The sequence below is a fragment of the Penicillium samsonianum genome (assembly GCF_028829775.1).
Source record: "Penicillium samsonianum strain IBT 33392 chromosome Unknown utg000006l_segment0_segment0, whole genome shotgun sequence".
NCBI lineage: Eukaryota > Fungi > Ascomycota > Eurotiomycetes > Eurotiales > Aspergillaceae > Penicillium > Penicillium samsonianum.
This window is the reverse complement of record NW_026643264.1, coordinates 276084-290924: the sequence shown is the minus strand read 5'-3', so window position 1 is coordinate 290924 and position 14841 is coordinate 276084. Positions and strand designations below refer to the sequence as shown.

General features: G+C 46.3%; 3 protein-coding genes across 3 annotated transcripts; all 3 read left to right on the top strand.

The window, feature by feature from the left end:
* Positions 1-2783: 2783 nt before the first annotated feature.
* N7471_010333 (uncharacterized protein) lies at positions 2784-3435 on the top strand (the record flags this gene model as incomplete). Its single annotated transcript, XM_057283052.1, has 2 exons — positions 2784-2862; positions 2912-3435. The coding sequence occupies 2 exons, from the start codon at positions 2784-2786 to the stop codon at positions 3433-3435; spliced, it is 603 nt and encodes a 200-aa protein (XP_057132031.1).
* Positions 3436-8104: 4669 nt separating this feature from the next.
* Positions 8105-8883, top strand: N7471_010332 (uncharacterized protein; the record flags this gene model as incomplete). The annotated part of the gene is made up of 3 exons (XM_057283051.1): positions 8105-8191; positions 8241-8724; positions 8777-8883. The coding sequence occupies 3 exons, from the start codon at positions 8105-8107 to the stop codon at positions 8881-8883; spliced, it is 678 nt and encodes a 225-aa protein (XP_057132030.1).
* A 4970-nt stretch (positions 8884-13853) lies between these two features.
* N7471_010331 (HMG-box) lies at positions 13854-14645 on the top strand (the record flags this gene model as incomplete). The annotated part of the gene is made up of 1 exon (XM_057283050.1): positions 13854-14645. The coding sequence occupies one exon, from the start codon at positions 13854-13856 to the stop codon at positions 14643-14645; it is 792 nt and encodes a 263-aa protein (XP_057132029.1).
* Between the last annotated feature and the right edge of the window lie 196 nt (positions 14646-14841).

The following is a 14841-nucleotide window of genomic DNA, read 5'->3' as shown; positions in this document are numbered from 1 at the left end:
CGACGGAGGTCAGATTCGAAAACGGGCTGCGGCGGAGCCGAAATCTCGACATATGGGGTTCTTTTACGGGTGTAGGCCTGCGCAAACATGGTGGAAACAAGGTATAATACCCAAAAAATCATGTGACAACTGGTACCAAGCATACCATACAAAAGTGCATAATACAGTTAGTCATCGATGTCCGCACAGCTTGTTGAAAAGAGCGGGTTTTGTCATTTTTAGTTAGAGATTCCAATATATCTGTGTTTGACCATACGTTGTCGTACCGACAGATTTCGTAACGTTGTCGCTTAGAGCCTCAATCGCTCTTTGGAAGCCCAGTGGTTTTATCTTAATTGCTGAGATTATTTCTAATGAGATGTTGAATATGGCTTCGCAACTTTGAGGTTCTGACTTCGTATGATTTGCTACGCTAAATCCACCGAGTGGGAGAATACAGATTCGCGGAACGTTCCATTGACCTTTCCATTCTCACTCTGCTCGTGATTCCTGGACCTGGGAGTACTCTAAAGCATCGTGTCGGGCTTTAAATCCCTGAAACTCGCGCGTTTCCGACAGCACTGACCTCTGGCTCAAAGCGGTATTGTAGTGTCACGTCTTCCGACGCTATTAGTTGCGAACGGTCGTTGTCTGGTTTTACCTGCTGATCACCTGCTGAGCACTACCATCAGATGACTCTGTAGAACTAGGATAGGGCCTCGGATTGTAAGTAGATACACAACTCAATATGGCTGAAAAGCGGGAAAGTCTACTTTGTGGATTGAGATGCTGAGGGCTGCTAACTGAACATCCTAACCTGTGTGGTTCAACGGAATCATCTTAGTGGGTTCCTAGTTTATCTATGTTTTGAAAGCTTGAACGCAGGGGTAAGCACAAAGGTACACACTAATTTTGATGTCCAAATCCAAATCTCCTTTTTCTTCTTTTTTGGTGACAATTAGATATCAGTCTCAAGGACAAGAGCGAACGATTTATTTCTTTACATGGAAAATGACCCAAGTGTCACCCTTGTTCACTCCACTTATTAGACCAAATACAGTACATAGTTCAAGCCAGATCGTAAATATGAGTCCATGCAATTCTCAGTGAAACCTACTTCATTTAGTAGATCAACTTGTAGTGAAATTGACTTTTAGCCATGTCATGCTCCTTTGATATGCTTCCGCACAGATCTTGGTCCGGCTTGTTAAAACCGGTTTATAGGAAGGGTTGTCAGATGAAGTTGCTCTGCGATATATACCAAATGATTTGACTGAAGACCAATACAGTCTGGTTTCGCCTCTTTGTTCATGAAGAAATTCATTTGAACATTTGTCAGGTCTCCAATTATGCGTGGATCTGCTTTTGTTTTGTGTCATTCGTTTCACTATCGGACATAAATAAAGAGTTTCCAGTCTGAGCATTACAACAATTGAAGTAACTTTTCCTCTTTATCCATTAACTATTCACAGCGATATTTTCGGCGACATGCTCGAAATAGTGCCATGCGAAATACTATTGGATGTGGCGGACTGGGTTTGTCACTTGATACATTTATCTACCTTTTCTAATGACTTATTAGCTGCCTCCTGATGATCTTCGTTCTCTCAGCCAGGTTTGTTCAAGGATTAATGCTGTTCTGGTTCCCCTAATTTATCGCACTGTCACGTTTCGTGCTGCGAGTGAGTGGGCACTCAATGTACTCGATATCGATTTATTCTTCTGGAACCATGCGCATTCGCAGCCCCTCTGCTATCTCCACCATACCAGACATCTAAATATCCAGGCACCAATATATATCGCTTGGTTCAACCGCTGTGTACACTATAGTATCTTTCGCACACCAGTGCTGACAAGCTTCATCGACACTCGGCACTTCCGATGAGGCAAAGGCGCATCGCCATTTTCTGAATGACATTTCGCACTAAATGCATTTGGTCTTTGCGTGTCTTAAAGAAAATAGCCTTCATTCGTTCTAGTGAGTCTATCGGTTAGGGATTGCTATTTTCCTTGCCTTCCTAACACTCACTCACGTTCAATAGATGGGGTTTAGGAACCTGTCTTCCACGGGGTATCCTGGACAAAAATGGGTACATTTGCCGGCACCATAAGGGCCTTAAAAGTCTTTCACTCATCACGGATGGGTCTTGCCCCCAGGCAGGAGGTGCTCTAGATGGACTTTCAGAGTTCTCATCATTGGAAATCTTGAAGTGGGAAGGTATTCAGCAATCTGCGGAGGCCGACGCTTTGAGACGATGCATTCGCCAGAATGCTGCACACTTGACACACCTGTCAATTACATTTGTCAGTTTTACTGATGCCCCGGACCTTTGCGAGGAGATTTTTGGACAGCAATCGGGGATCTGCCATTCAAGGGCTCTTCCTTCACTCTCATCCTTGGCGCTGTGCAAAGTTCTTTTTCCACAAACCCTTCAGCCCAGTTCGGGGTTAAGGTGTGATTCCATCAGAGGTTTGGTTCTGCGGGATTGTCCCAATCAGCTACGGTTCCTTAATTCTTTGTCTTGCTCAAAAGACACGCTACAACTAAAGCTCTTCGAATTTGCGTGCGACAACCTGCTTGATGGTTTTGGCAAAGATCTGACTCCATTATTGAAGCTTTTGGCCTCTTTCAGGGGACTGAGGCATTTGTATCTGAAACTACCAAACTTTGAGGAACCCTCTCGTGTTGAATCTGTTATCAGACACCACCAATCTACTCTTGAGAGCTTTTCTTACCATGAACGTCGACTTGTTCCAATTGATGAGGAAGGTCTATTCGAAGAAGAGCGGGATGTTTCACCGCAATGGATTTGTGGTCAATGGAATATTTTGAACCCTTCTTGTCTAACTGCTCTGGGTCTTTGCTCGAGTCCACCTATCGTGGTAAGTCGTGAAAATTAGATGCGGCACTGCGTTTTGCTAATTGTAACAGAGGCTATGCATTCCACTATCGAAATTTTGCATATCCGCTTCACTGGGTCAGAGAAGTTCCACAGGGATATCTCGCTCGAAATCACAACTCGGTTACGAACAAAGGAATCCAGAGATATATGTCAAAATTACGACATTGATAGTGCCAGGCAACGCCCTTTTTCTAACGGCTGGAGCGACCTCACGAGTATCGTAAATGATGACCCAACCTCCCCGGGTATCTGGGAAATGAATCAGTTAGATGTTATGGAAAACCTCCTTTCGGCCTCTTCTGAAGCGGAGGAGTTTCTGTCATTTGCCGAATGGGCATTCGGGCCGACGGGTCTTCCAAAGTTGCGGGTTCTGGCATTCGGAGATTTTTCCCACAAGGATCAGTTCCAAAAACAGCAGTTTTTAACTAGGCGGAGGTTCCACGAGAACGAGCAGCGATACAAAGACTACCAGCGTCCCGCTTGTGGCCATGAACGTAACGGATCTGCGTGGGAAGCGAAGGTGCAAAATAGAGAGCTCAGTGAGTGTAGATAGCTAGCAGTCCTCACCCTACAGTGATAGTAAGGTTCAACGACCTAGTCGCACTCTCTCTGAGGATCTCTGGCTGTGACTAACTGACGAAAGAAGAGAAGCTAACTATCAACGGAGTGCAGTGGTCTCTAATAAGACTAGTGTAGGGCCTTACGTAACCGCGCTGACGAAAGGGACGCAACAGGCCATACGAGGCCTTCTGGCGGCAAAAGCACCTGCAATACGATGGGCGAGGCATTTGGATTGCGATTAAAGTCACCACCTTGTGTTTGTTACAGGCTTTGTCAATCGCACTAGACAGCGCCAGCAGGGCTTGTTTAGTGGTTCTGCCCGGGCGTCCGCCGAACTGGCTGTTTGGTACCAGGCTATTTTCTCTGCGAGGTAGGACAATCTTCGCGCTATCACTGCTTCAAGAAGCTTGCCGAGTGTATTCAGCAGTGAGATTGGACGGTAGGCGCCGGGTAGCGAGTAGTTTGCCTGGTTTCCGTAACATAATAATCTTCGCACTACGCCACTGTTTCGGATGGTATCCTAAATCTACGTTTGCTGTATTACGAAAACCCCGTGGGCATCGGGGAGGAAGGGGGTTCCGCCATATAAGGTGGCCCGTTTTTCATACAACCTTCATATGCTGAACCATCTCCATCACAAGTCGAAGTGCTCTTACCATCAAGCTCGTATTATCATTTCATTTTTGTTCTCTGCGTCTTATACACCCCACGATGACGAAAGGAGACCTGCAAGAGTATCTTGAAATTTTTTCCCCTTCGCCCACCACATCCCAGCAGAAAACAGGGGGCAGCACCTCATCGCGCCACGAGGCTACGGTACGTTTATATTACCATGTAAAGAATCTTTAACTGTAACATAAATGATGGTCGTAGTTAGGGATTCTGTAAGGGTGCATATAAGGCGGTAGAGTGCCAAATTATGATTCAGCCTCACCAGTGGCCAAACTATCTGGGACAATTTTCGGGTTGATCGAGCTCGTTTCCTATCTGCTTGTCCAGCCAATGGGCTAATTCAATCACCTTATGAATAGTAACGAGTTCCTTGTTTTCTCGGTTTGGATTACTCTCCCCAATGAGGGGCTAAGGGCTAGATGTTAAATTGTGTTTTCATGGGCATTGTCCTTAACTGTCTTATAACAGGACTTGATAGAGGTGGCTTTCAGTCAGTGTCACCGTGATAGGTGCATGGCTGCTCAAGCCTTAGCCATTGATATCAACGTTTTGCGGATTGATAAGTCGTTCAACAACTGAGACATTGTCATAGAATACCGCCAACAAAAAGGCATATCTGCATGAGCTGCCGGATATGAGTGATCGACCCGTCGCTTTGTAGCATGTCAACACTACTTCGCGATATTTAACTCTGACGCTCCTCGGCCCAGTAAATTGAACCGCCTTTATATCGTAGAGAAGATGCCCAGCCTAAGTCAACATAGGTTCTATTATGCGGCATGCAAGGCATATGTCCAAAAGGTCGATTGTATCGAGCAACTCGCCAATCCAAGGAGCATCTTTTGTGGAAGCCCAAGAAACAAAACGTCTGTCATTTCGAGCTCACACTTGATTTTAGTTTTTTATGAGATTATAAAGAGAGATCCACATATTGTGTTGCAAATCTAGACAGAGAAGAGCAACTGCCATTTTAAGTATTCAGATCTCTTGGTGGAGGCGATTACTGTTTAAATCTTAGCTGGAACCTCGAATGAGACTAGTCCTGCCACTAGGCAAAGAATCTCTTCTCCAAATATTAGGAACTTCAGACTCGAGGAATCTTCGTCAGTATTGTTTCTCAGGACCTGTAGGATAACACCAGAAGGAATTGGACGGAGTTCTCCATGCTACAACAAGTGCAAAACAGCTTTATTTTCTTCGATTGATATCCATTAAAGATTCCCACGGACACAAACTCTGGCTTTAAGCTTCTCGAGGACACCATCTGCATCAAATCTGTACTCAAAAACCCACTTCAAAGGTAGTACCTGCGTTTCTCTGTTCGGGATTGGAACCTGGGTGTAGGTTTTCTTTTACCGTATTGTCTGGATCGCGAATTTAACTGCTGCTATAAATTCCTTGTTGAATCTGTGGTTTTTCACCTCCGCCCAGTTCTGTGGTTCCAGTGGTATTTGATCTCTGTTGTGTTTTTTGATAAGGTTGAATCTCTCATTTATACTCATTGTGAAAGCATGAAGAAATTCAGGTGCGTTATCTGCTCGATAATCCACCCGATTTCCCCTTGCTTGGTATGCCTAACGTCATCTTGCAAAGCTATCCTTGCTACTGACATTGGCACCTTCCATCTAGCGTTCATTTCAATCTGGGCTTCTATGGTAACCACAGCTGGCCAGTTCTGGACCATCTGTCAATGTGCTAACTGCGTATTCAGATTCAGACATCGGCTTGCTTTGTAAATTCCGGCGGCATTTATCACTTACAGCATCCCTGATAATATCTACCTCCATTTCGGCCTTTCTGTGGGAACCAGATCTGGTATGGGTTATGCGAGACATAGCCGACAAGGTATCCGATTTCTGCTCTTGGTGCCATTTTATCCGACTAGACCCTTTGATAATTCTCAAGTGTGCAATACATCCATACAACCTGAGGTTTGGCAAGTTGACAATTGATCTTGTATTCTATCTGGCGCAACATGCTTTATTAGCCCGTTCCAGGGTATAATCCACTGGTTGTTGCTGATCTTTGTAGGCATCCGTTTAGTATATATGCAGATGTTCCCGTTTGGTACTGTAGGATGCCACATACTGTATGGAAGATTAAATGAAAGTTCTTAAAGGTCTTACCACAAGGTCTCACTTGTAGAAAAATGTGAAAACCGTAGATAACTATCTCCCGGTCTAGTTTGCTTTCAGAAAACAATAACAAAATGATTATTAAAATGACAGAATCAAACGAAAAAAGCAGACAAATAATAGAAAAATAATGTCGCCAGCGTTCACTAACATTTAACATCTAACCTTCCGGTACTCTTCAAACCTTTCTCCCACCTTCCTGCCTTCACTCTCTCCAAACGCCTTTGATCTGATATGAGATCCAGGGCAGGTTTAAATACCCCTCAAATGTGCCTCTACTCGGTGGTTACAACAGCGGGATTGCCGATCTGACTTGATTTACCATAAAGCATCCAAAGAAAATTCAGTTCTGGTGTAACCAATCGTTTGCTAGTGGTAAGTAACCACTCCTATGCGCTGACGTATATTTTTCATTAACATAAGCGGTGGCCCGCAGCTTGTAACACTTGCTACGAAAAAGGTGAGAAGGCACCGCTGGCAACCCGCCACTTCACCAAATACATGCCCCATACTGGTCACCTCGTCTATCTTTATCTAGTGGCAGCATGCGGAAGGAGAAATCAAAGTACAGGCTCGGTATACCTGCACTGACCAATGTTCTGTGGACTTTTTACTAATCAACAATACCGCTAACATTCCAGAAGAGAATGCTACACTGTCTTGGAGGCCAAGTGATTCAAATTGTCATACAATACTCTGCACTGCAGGCGCTACAACCTGTCAAAACCAGTACTATAAAACGACCAATGACCGAGCCGATTACCAAGCCGTTCGTGCTTGCTCCTTAGAAGCTAGCCGGGCATTTACATGCTGCGCTCGGCGCTCGGCGAGATGATACAACCGCCACCTATGTCTCAAGGGCCATGAACGGGCGATTGTGTGTGAATGTAGAGTAGAAGGCAGCCGTTTCTCTCGCAGCGCAAGTGCTGTTCAATCTTAAAGCCAATGAATTGTAGCTAAACGTCCGTTTCGGTAAGAGAAGATTTATCACAACCAGTTGCAAAGGGGCCACGACGGGCATGGAAGAAGAATGTGAAGGTGAGAGATCTGTGGGATATCCATTGCGTATATACTACTTTATAGTTTTAAGAAGTGAGAGTTCTGCATCAATCCTGGATTTGCACATCAACACTTTGCTATGAAAACCTCCAATCAACAGCCTTGGTAAGTGTGACTGAGGTGGTCTTGGTGGACCGATTGGCTTTGATCCATTGCATGATTCATATCATCATAGGATTGGTTCCGGCGATATAACGTCAATTTGATTCCACACTGTTCACTTTCGATGCCTGTGTGATTGGGAAACTGTATAAACATGACCTTTCTACATCTCCGGCTTTTACATATGTATGAATTCCTTAAGATGGTAGCCGAATATTTCTAAACCAACCACCCTCCATGTAAGGCCGAGTGATTTCGGCGGAGTCTCTACTCCAGTATGGTAAAGTAGGATTATTTGATATGCCCAAGTCGGATTCCGAGACTTAGCCCACACCAAAGCCCTGAAAGAAGGGTTTTCTGAGTTTTTTCCTCCACTGAGCTGTGCATGGGAATGCCGGGGACAGCCTGCTTAAATTGTCTTTCTGTTATTTTATTGTTCAATACTGAAGCAACCATCTTTTTTTAATAGACCAATCGGTCAATGGCCATTACGTGATTGTCACGTAACTAGTACTTCACGTTAAGTTAACGGGTATGAGCATATGACAAAGCATACGTAAGCGTCATCTAATCCATGCACATATTGCATGGAATGCTTCTGCAAATGATCTTTCATATCTTTCTATTTACTGATTTCTCTTCAACCCCAAACAAAACTCCTAAGTCCAGGCCCCAATCAACTATCAATTATCAATGGACTACCTCGTGCACGAAGAACAGGCAAACAATGACACGGATTTCTGTCCAATTCCCAAAACATCACATGAAGATGTCCAGAATGTTAGCCAACATAGAACCCAATATCGTGGGCGTGCTGACGGGACTCTAGGACACTCAAAAATTACCAAAGTCGCTGCTAGCACAGAAGGAGGCACAGAGGGAAGCACAAAGAAAAGCACAAAGAAAGTTTCGAAGGAATCAAAATGATAAAATACAGCAAGAACAGAAGAAAATTGCCAAACAAAGCAGGGAAATTGAGGAAAATCGGGGCAGGCTTGAAGCACAAAGCAGAGAGCTTGAGAAGGAACAGAAGACCAGGCAAGGTTTAGAGCAGCAAGTTCAGCAGCTTAAGGCCGAGAATATGCAGCTCAAGCTGAGTGCTGAAAAGTGGGAGCAGAACTCTACGGTCCTGCAAGGGAGCGTAAAAGATTTACAAAGGAGCCTCGGTCTTCTGTGGGGAGAGTCCGGTGTCATATGTCGCAATGGTAATCAATCAAGCGCAGGAAGTACGACTCTCAGCCCCTCCACCAGTCAATCAGGCACTGAGACTCACGTTGCCCCCCGCAACTTCTCCCTCCTTTCAAATTTCCCCAGTAAGTAACCCATCTGGCATGCGGGTTACGCGATGTAATTTGACGGTAATAGGAAAAGAAGCGCAACTCCGGCCGATGATATCACCCATCTCACCCATGTTCGAGCATCAGGTAACCAACAAGCCTCACTTTGCGTACCGCGCCATTAGAAGGTATTGAGACAGAGATGTTGGAATCAAACAATCAGATGATCAGGCGATTATAACGGAGGCGGCGGAGATATGGGTGCCAAGAGACTAAACGCGAGCCCATTGTCGACGAATGCAAAGGTTCCAGAAGCAATGAAACTTGGACCTAGGGGCGATGATGAATAGTTCACGAAGTACTGGAATTGAAATAAAATTGACTCATTGAGGATAGCCCGTGGCGCGAGAGCCAGTATCCATGATGAACCTCTAGCAATCGTTTCGATAGCATTTAAAATGCAACCGTCGTTTCCCGGTCAGCTGTAAGGCATGCTTCTGACATGAGAATAAATTGGACTCTCTATTTTGTGGGCATTTGTCAGTTGAACATTTTTGTTCGTATTATGCGGCAATATTGCGTACGCATGTGCTTTTGTGGTGAAAAAGCACTCGATAAAGGAAAAAGTGACACAGAATAATTCCATTGCTTGTTTAGGCTCCATGCCAATGGAGAGATACTAGCTCTCTTTTCGTTTCGGGCGATAGGGTCAACTCCGTCTTTTTTTGGGAGCTAGCGAATGTTACCGGATCTATCACCAACATCTTTGGTCTTTTCTGCTCATTGGACTCAAGAAGAGACATAGCCCATGCTATTATCATGATATCCACCAAGGATTGAATCTGATAAGCAACGTCTTCCCCATCTTATAGATGGAGCAGTTTTTAGCTTCTGGTCTTTATAAACGCGTGAAGGTGTTCTTGTACTTGGCTATAATACCTCCGTTATATGAAGAGACCGCGAAATTGTTCAGTGAGATCGTCGATACGTTCACTAATTTTATCGATATGTCCAGTGGGTCTATCAATAGAGACCCGATCTTGTTTTACTCGATATTTATACCTTCTATCTATCCTCCACGCAGCAAGAGCGGAATGTAAGGCGAAACCACCCGGTTCATTTGACCCGAGGAGGACATTGGTCAACCCAGCGCAGTCCCCGACTGATCCGGACTTCATGACCGTCATTCTAATTTACGATGTTGCGCACAATACATGGTATGTATGCAGTCGGCTTCTCGGAGATGAGCAAAAGGTCAAGTGTTGTTTCAACCAACGGCTAAAAATACCACGGGCGATCCTCCCTCGAGCGGTCGTGTCTCCTGTTCCACTCTCCCTTCTGCATCGAATGGCAGTTCTCACAATATTTACATTTACGACGGCTATAACGGATGGGATTCTACTGCTGCCCCTTATAACGATGTATACGTCCACTACTTGCCGTCATTTATGTGAATCAAAGCCCACAAGCAGGTTGTGAAGGTGGATATCATTGCAGTGCAAGAACCATGGGAGAACCCATATAATGATACGACATACCATCCATTGAAGCAGACACATGAGCTTCTCTTTCCGTCTAGTTCAGAGACGGGAAGTAGAGCACGGGTGTGTATATATATCTCCAAGAACATGACCGGATGGACACACTATGCATATAGTGAATTCTGCCAGGAAGTGAGGGTTCAAACCGGTATAGGCGAGATCAGCTTCTTTGACATATACAACGAGGGTGGAACTACTAGCACAGTGGAACACCTTCGTAAATTGTTAGATGGCAACAGAAGACATACTATGATTGCTGGGGATTTCAACCTTCACCACCCCGCCTGGGGTATTGAAGCCACGCAGGATATAGGTGCTGACAGGCTCATTGAGCTCTGTGACGAAGCAGATCTAGACCTGTGGTTAGAACCTAGTACGATCACAAGAGACCAAAATGGGGAACAAACGACAATCGATCTGTTCTTCGGTACACCAGCTCTCACTGAGAGATTGGTGGTAGGCGAACTAGCCCTAGACTGCCATGCTGACTCCGATCATCTGCCGATCCGTGTACTACTCGACATTGACACCGAACCGACTGTCGAGGTGAAGAGGCGGCTTTGGAAGGCCATGGATACCGAGAAGTTCGACGTCTTTGTGGCCGACAACCTCCCAATGCCACCGCCATTGACAACCACCCGACAAATCGACGACGCAGTGAACCATCTAATCGATATCGTGCAACGAGGTGTGCAGGAATCAACATCATAGGCCAAACCATGCCCGCGGGCGAATCCGTCCTGGACCAAGGAGTGCGGGGAGGCTGTCAAACACTCCCGCCGCATGTTCCGCCAGTACCTTACTACACATGGTGAAGAGGACTGGGATACATACAAACTGGCCAGAAATCAGAAGGGGAGGGCCATCAAAGCCGCTCTCCGACGTGGCTTCAGGAGCTTCATTGAAGAAGCCGTGGACCAAGGCCCCCAAGGGCTGTGGAGAGTGGCTAAATGGGCCAGGAACCGGGGCCAGCAGCAAGGGAGTACAATGCCGCATTAAGAACCACAGAGGGGACCTCTGCAGAGAACGACGTAGAGAAAGTCAACCTACACCGTAAGGTATTTTTTCCACAGCCACCGGAAGCAGATCTCTCCGACATATATGCCAGCCAAAGACGACAATCACAACAACGCCATTCTAGTCATCGAGAGCAGTTCCAGCTACCACCGGTAAACGACACCGAAGTGAGAGCTGCAATCAAGAAGGCGCCACCGAACAAAGCGCCGAGGTACGACGCACTGCCAAACAAGGTATGGCGAGCACTGGCGGAACCAGGTTCACGATCAGAGAAGAGATTTGTTCCACTTCTCACTGCTATCTTCGACACATGTGTCCGAATTGGACATAACCCCCAGCACTTTCAAACCTCCGTCACAGTGACACTACGAAAAGCCGAAGCCACAATGTGCGATCTTAATCCAGATGCGTACAATGCGCATCGGACTTCGACATTTCTTATTCAAGATCAAAGCAGCCGAGACTGACCGGTGTAGTTGTGACGAGGGCTCTCAAACACCGAAGCATGTTCTTATGCAGTGCCCGCAATACGTGATCCTGCGTACAAAATTGTGGGAGCAATTGTGGGACATTGGGATCAACGAGATTGATTACGAAAAGATCGTGTCGAACCCGCAGGCCACCCGCTACGTGGTCAACTTCATGCACCGAACAGGTCTCCTCCAACAGTTCCAATATGTGACACCCGGGGACGACGACGACGAACCGACAGGCCTCGCGGCAATGGATCTAGGTGTGGAAGACGATGGGTATTAGCCAATGACGACAGATGATTCTGTGAAACGAGAACTCAGCCAGAGTCGACAAACATGCCAATCAACTGGCCAGGACAATGTCACCATCAATTGAAACTGAGGCAGGGGAGGGTGGAGATCCCACTCGGCGTTTGGCTTCGAGTTCTTGCTTCAGCTGGTCGAAGCGCCTGCATAGTCATACGCAACTAGTTAGACTGCAACAGGTTAATTGAACTTTGATTGATTGATTGATCAAAGCCCACAACGGGAGCTTTCGCCATGGTCGCAGCAGAAATCAATGCTTCGGTGTCCGACCGAGCTATATGTTCGTGGTAGGGAGTCTATACAAGGACCCATCCCTCCGTCTCGATAGTTGAATCCTACAAAAATTCAGTCTTAATAACTTAAACTTTCAGAAGGCATACTCTCCGGAAGCTGTAGAGGAATATCTTATACCAAGAGTGGTGACCCAGCAGAATGGAGGAATGCGGGTCATTGCTCTTTTTGATGAGCCTGCGAGCCCCATCGGTAACAAGAAGTAGAGCAAAAGGAAAGGCCAGTTGAAAAGCATCCGAATCTCGGGGAGAAACCCAACTCAAGTCACTGTTTAGTGTGCCTTACACGAAGACGCTCACTACTTGGTAACCATAAGCCACATCGGAAAAGCTCCTACAACCGAACACTACAAAGCTTCCATGTCTCAGGAGAATGGCTGGATTATGCCTGTCGCTGTTGGTATCACGAGCCCTACTGTTGGAGCAGCTTGCGTGGTGTTAATATGTCTTGCTATTCAGCGTAAGCGTCATGCCCACCATGGCCTATGCTACTGAAGCCCCAGGGAATGTCACTGGCTCCATATGCTCTGTCTCAAGTCCGGGTAGCCTCTACCAAACGAGGCTGATAGGGTCTCAGTCGAGCCGCGGCTCACGGTACGCTCTGTCCGAGCTGTGGGCACTCAATTCAATGAGCCGCCAGCCCATGTTCCCCCGCCGACGAAGTCAAACGGGTCTTTTATTGCTCAGATGCTCCAGGGACTTCGGCACGATGTTTGCAGAAGATAAAACACACGGGATAACTTCAATAGACAAGCAATTTTGGCGAACGAAAATCATAGCGGACTCTGAGTGTCGATGCGTGGGAGCACCTTATCTAACTTTCAAGTGTAAAAAGGTTCATTGGCTTGAATAGAGGCTACGCAAAATGCGGCACCTACAGTTTAACTTTGTAGAATTTCACAAACCACACATCACCAACAGCGATACTTGGATGCGGGCATGTTTCACTTGGGGAGAAGCATCTTTCGAATGGCTATGTGCATCATGCAACCGAGGTTGCCAGATTCATATACATTGAGACTGTAGGTGGGGAGGCATGAATATTGAGAACTACGATGCGTGGATGAAGGCCGATACTTGATAGGAAGCGTAGAGCTCGAACTAACCTTGAAGACATTGTGTAGCTTGACGCGATGATTTTGTGAAGCTTTGTATAAATTGTGTGGTATTACCAGCTAGCTTGACACAAATACTTATTGGTTGTATCACGGATAACCGAGAAATTCCACCTAACCATTGTCGAAACGACGATTGTGACATATTTGGCAAGCAGACCAGCCTCCGCGTGACTAATCTCCAAAGGCTATTCAAATACTAAATAAATCGAACCATCCCATCTGCTCCATTTATTGGCGAAACTATTTTTGCAGAACCAAGTCTGATAATAGTCGTACGAGTTAATCATCGTCTTCTGACAAAAAGACATCAGCTTGATGCTTGTAACAACCCCAACCCCTATATTGAATACCTCAACGTCCTTCTTCCACTTTGCTCGCTAGCCAAAAAGCATAGACGGGTTCTCGATGGCACGCCGTAAAATGGTGCGGAAACTTGAACCGCTGAAAGACCTACCTATTCCAATCGTCGAAGATATTCTTTATCGACCACTAAGTGACCTCCTGAACGATGAGGTGGACATTCCTGTAAAAGACATACGCACCTGGGTACATCGATCGTCCGCAGATCGTATGGAAGAAGCCAAGAAAAAGGAAAAGATTACGCGACCAATGAATGCGTTCTTACTCTACCGATTTGCCTACTATGGGCTTTTCAAGGAGTATTTGCGACAGAAGGATCACCGCAGCGATGGACAAGCTATCTCCAAGGCCATTGGGCTGAAATGGCGGAGTGAAGAAAGGGCTGTTCGATGCAATTTTGAAGAGCTAGCAAGCATCGAGCGCCATCACCACTCCACGCTGCAATCCAGGTTCAACCAGTCCACCTTTAAGAGGCTCCAGTCGCGTATTAAGCGGGTATCATCATCTCCCACCAGCCCAGATACAGAAATGCGCGGCGAGTCTGTCAACAGCCAGAATGACAAAAGACCTTCCCCGGAAGCTGCTTCACTAGTCATTGAACAGCCAGAACGACAATTTGGCCACCCCGTCGGCTTACAGTGGCCTGCAATACCTGACTGGGGAATTATGGATAGCTCGCCGGTGCCGCCAGAGATATTCTCCAGCCCCTGCCATCTTGACAATACGCCGTACCAATATGGCGACCTAGCAAGTGCTAGTTTCCACAACAATTCCTCGGACGAGCATTGGTCTGAGCTGCATAGCCAGCCAATATGCGTCGGCTATATCAATCCTCAACTTTTGCTCCAGTAGGATACAAGGCTGAAGCTCTCTAGCCGACAACCGACAACAGGGAAGACCATGAGGTTTCTGACAGTGACCCCAAGAGAAGGAGAACAGCACCCTATACTTTTTGTGACTGGAGAAAGCGGCCCACGAGCAACCCCCAGACCAGGCCAAGATGGCAAAAGGGACTTTCAAGATCAATTGTGGTTGTTATAGCGCTGTG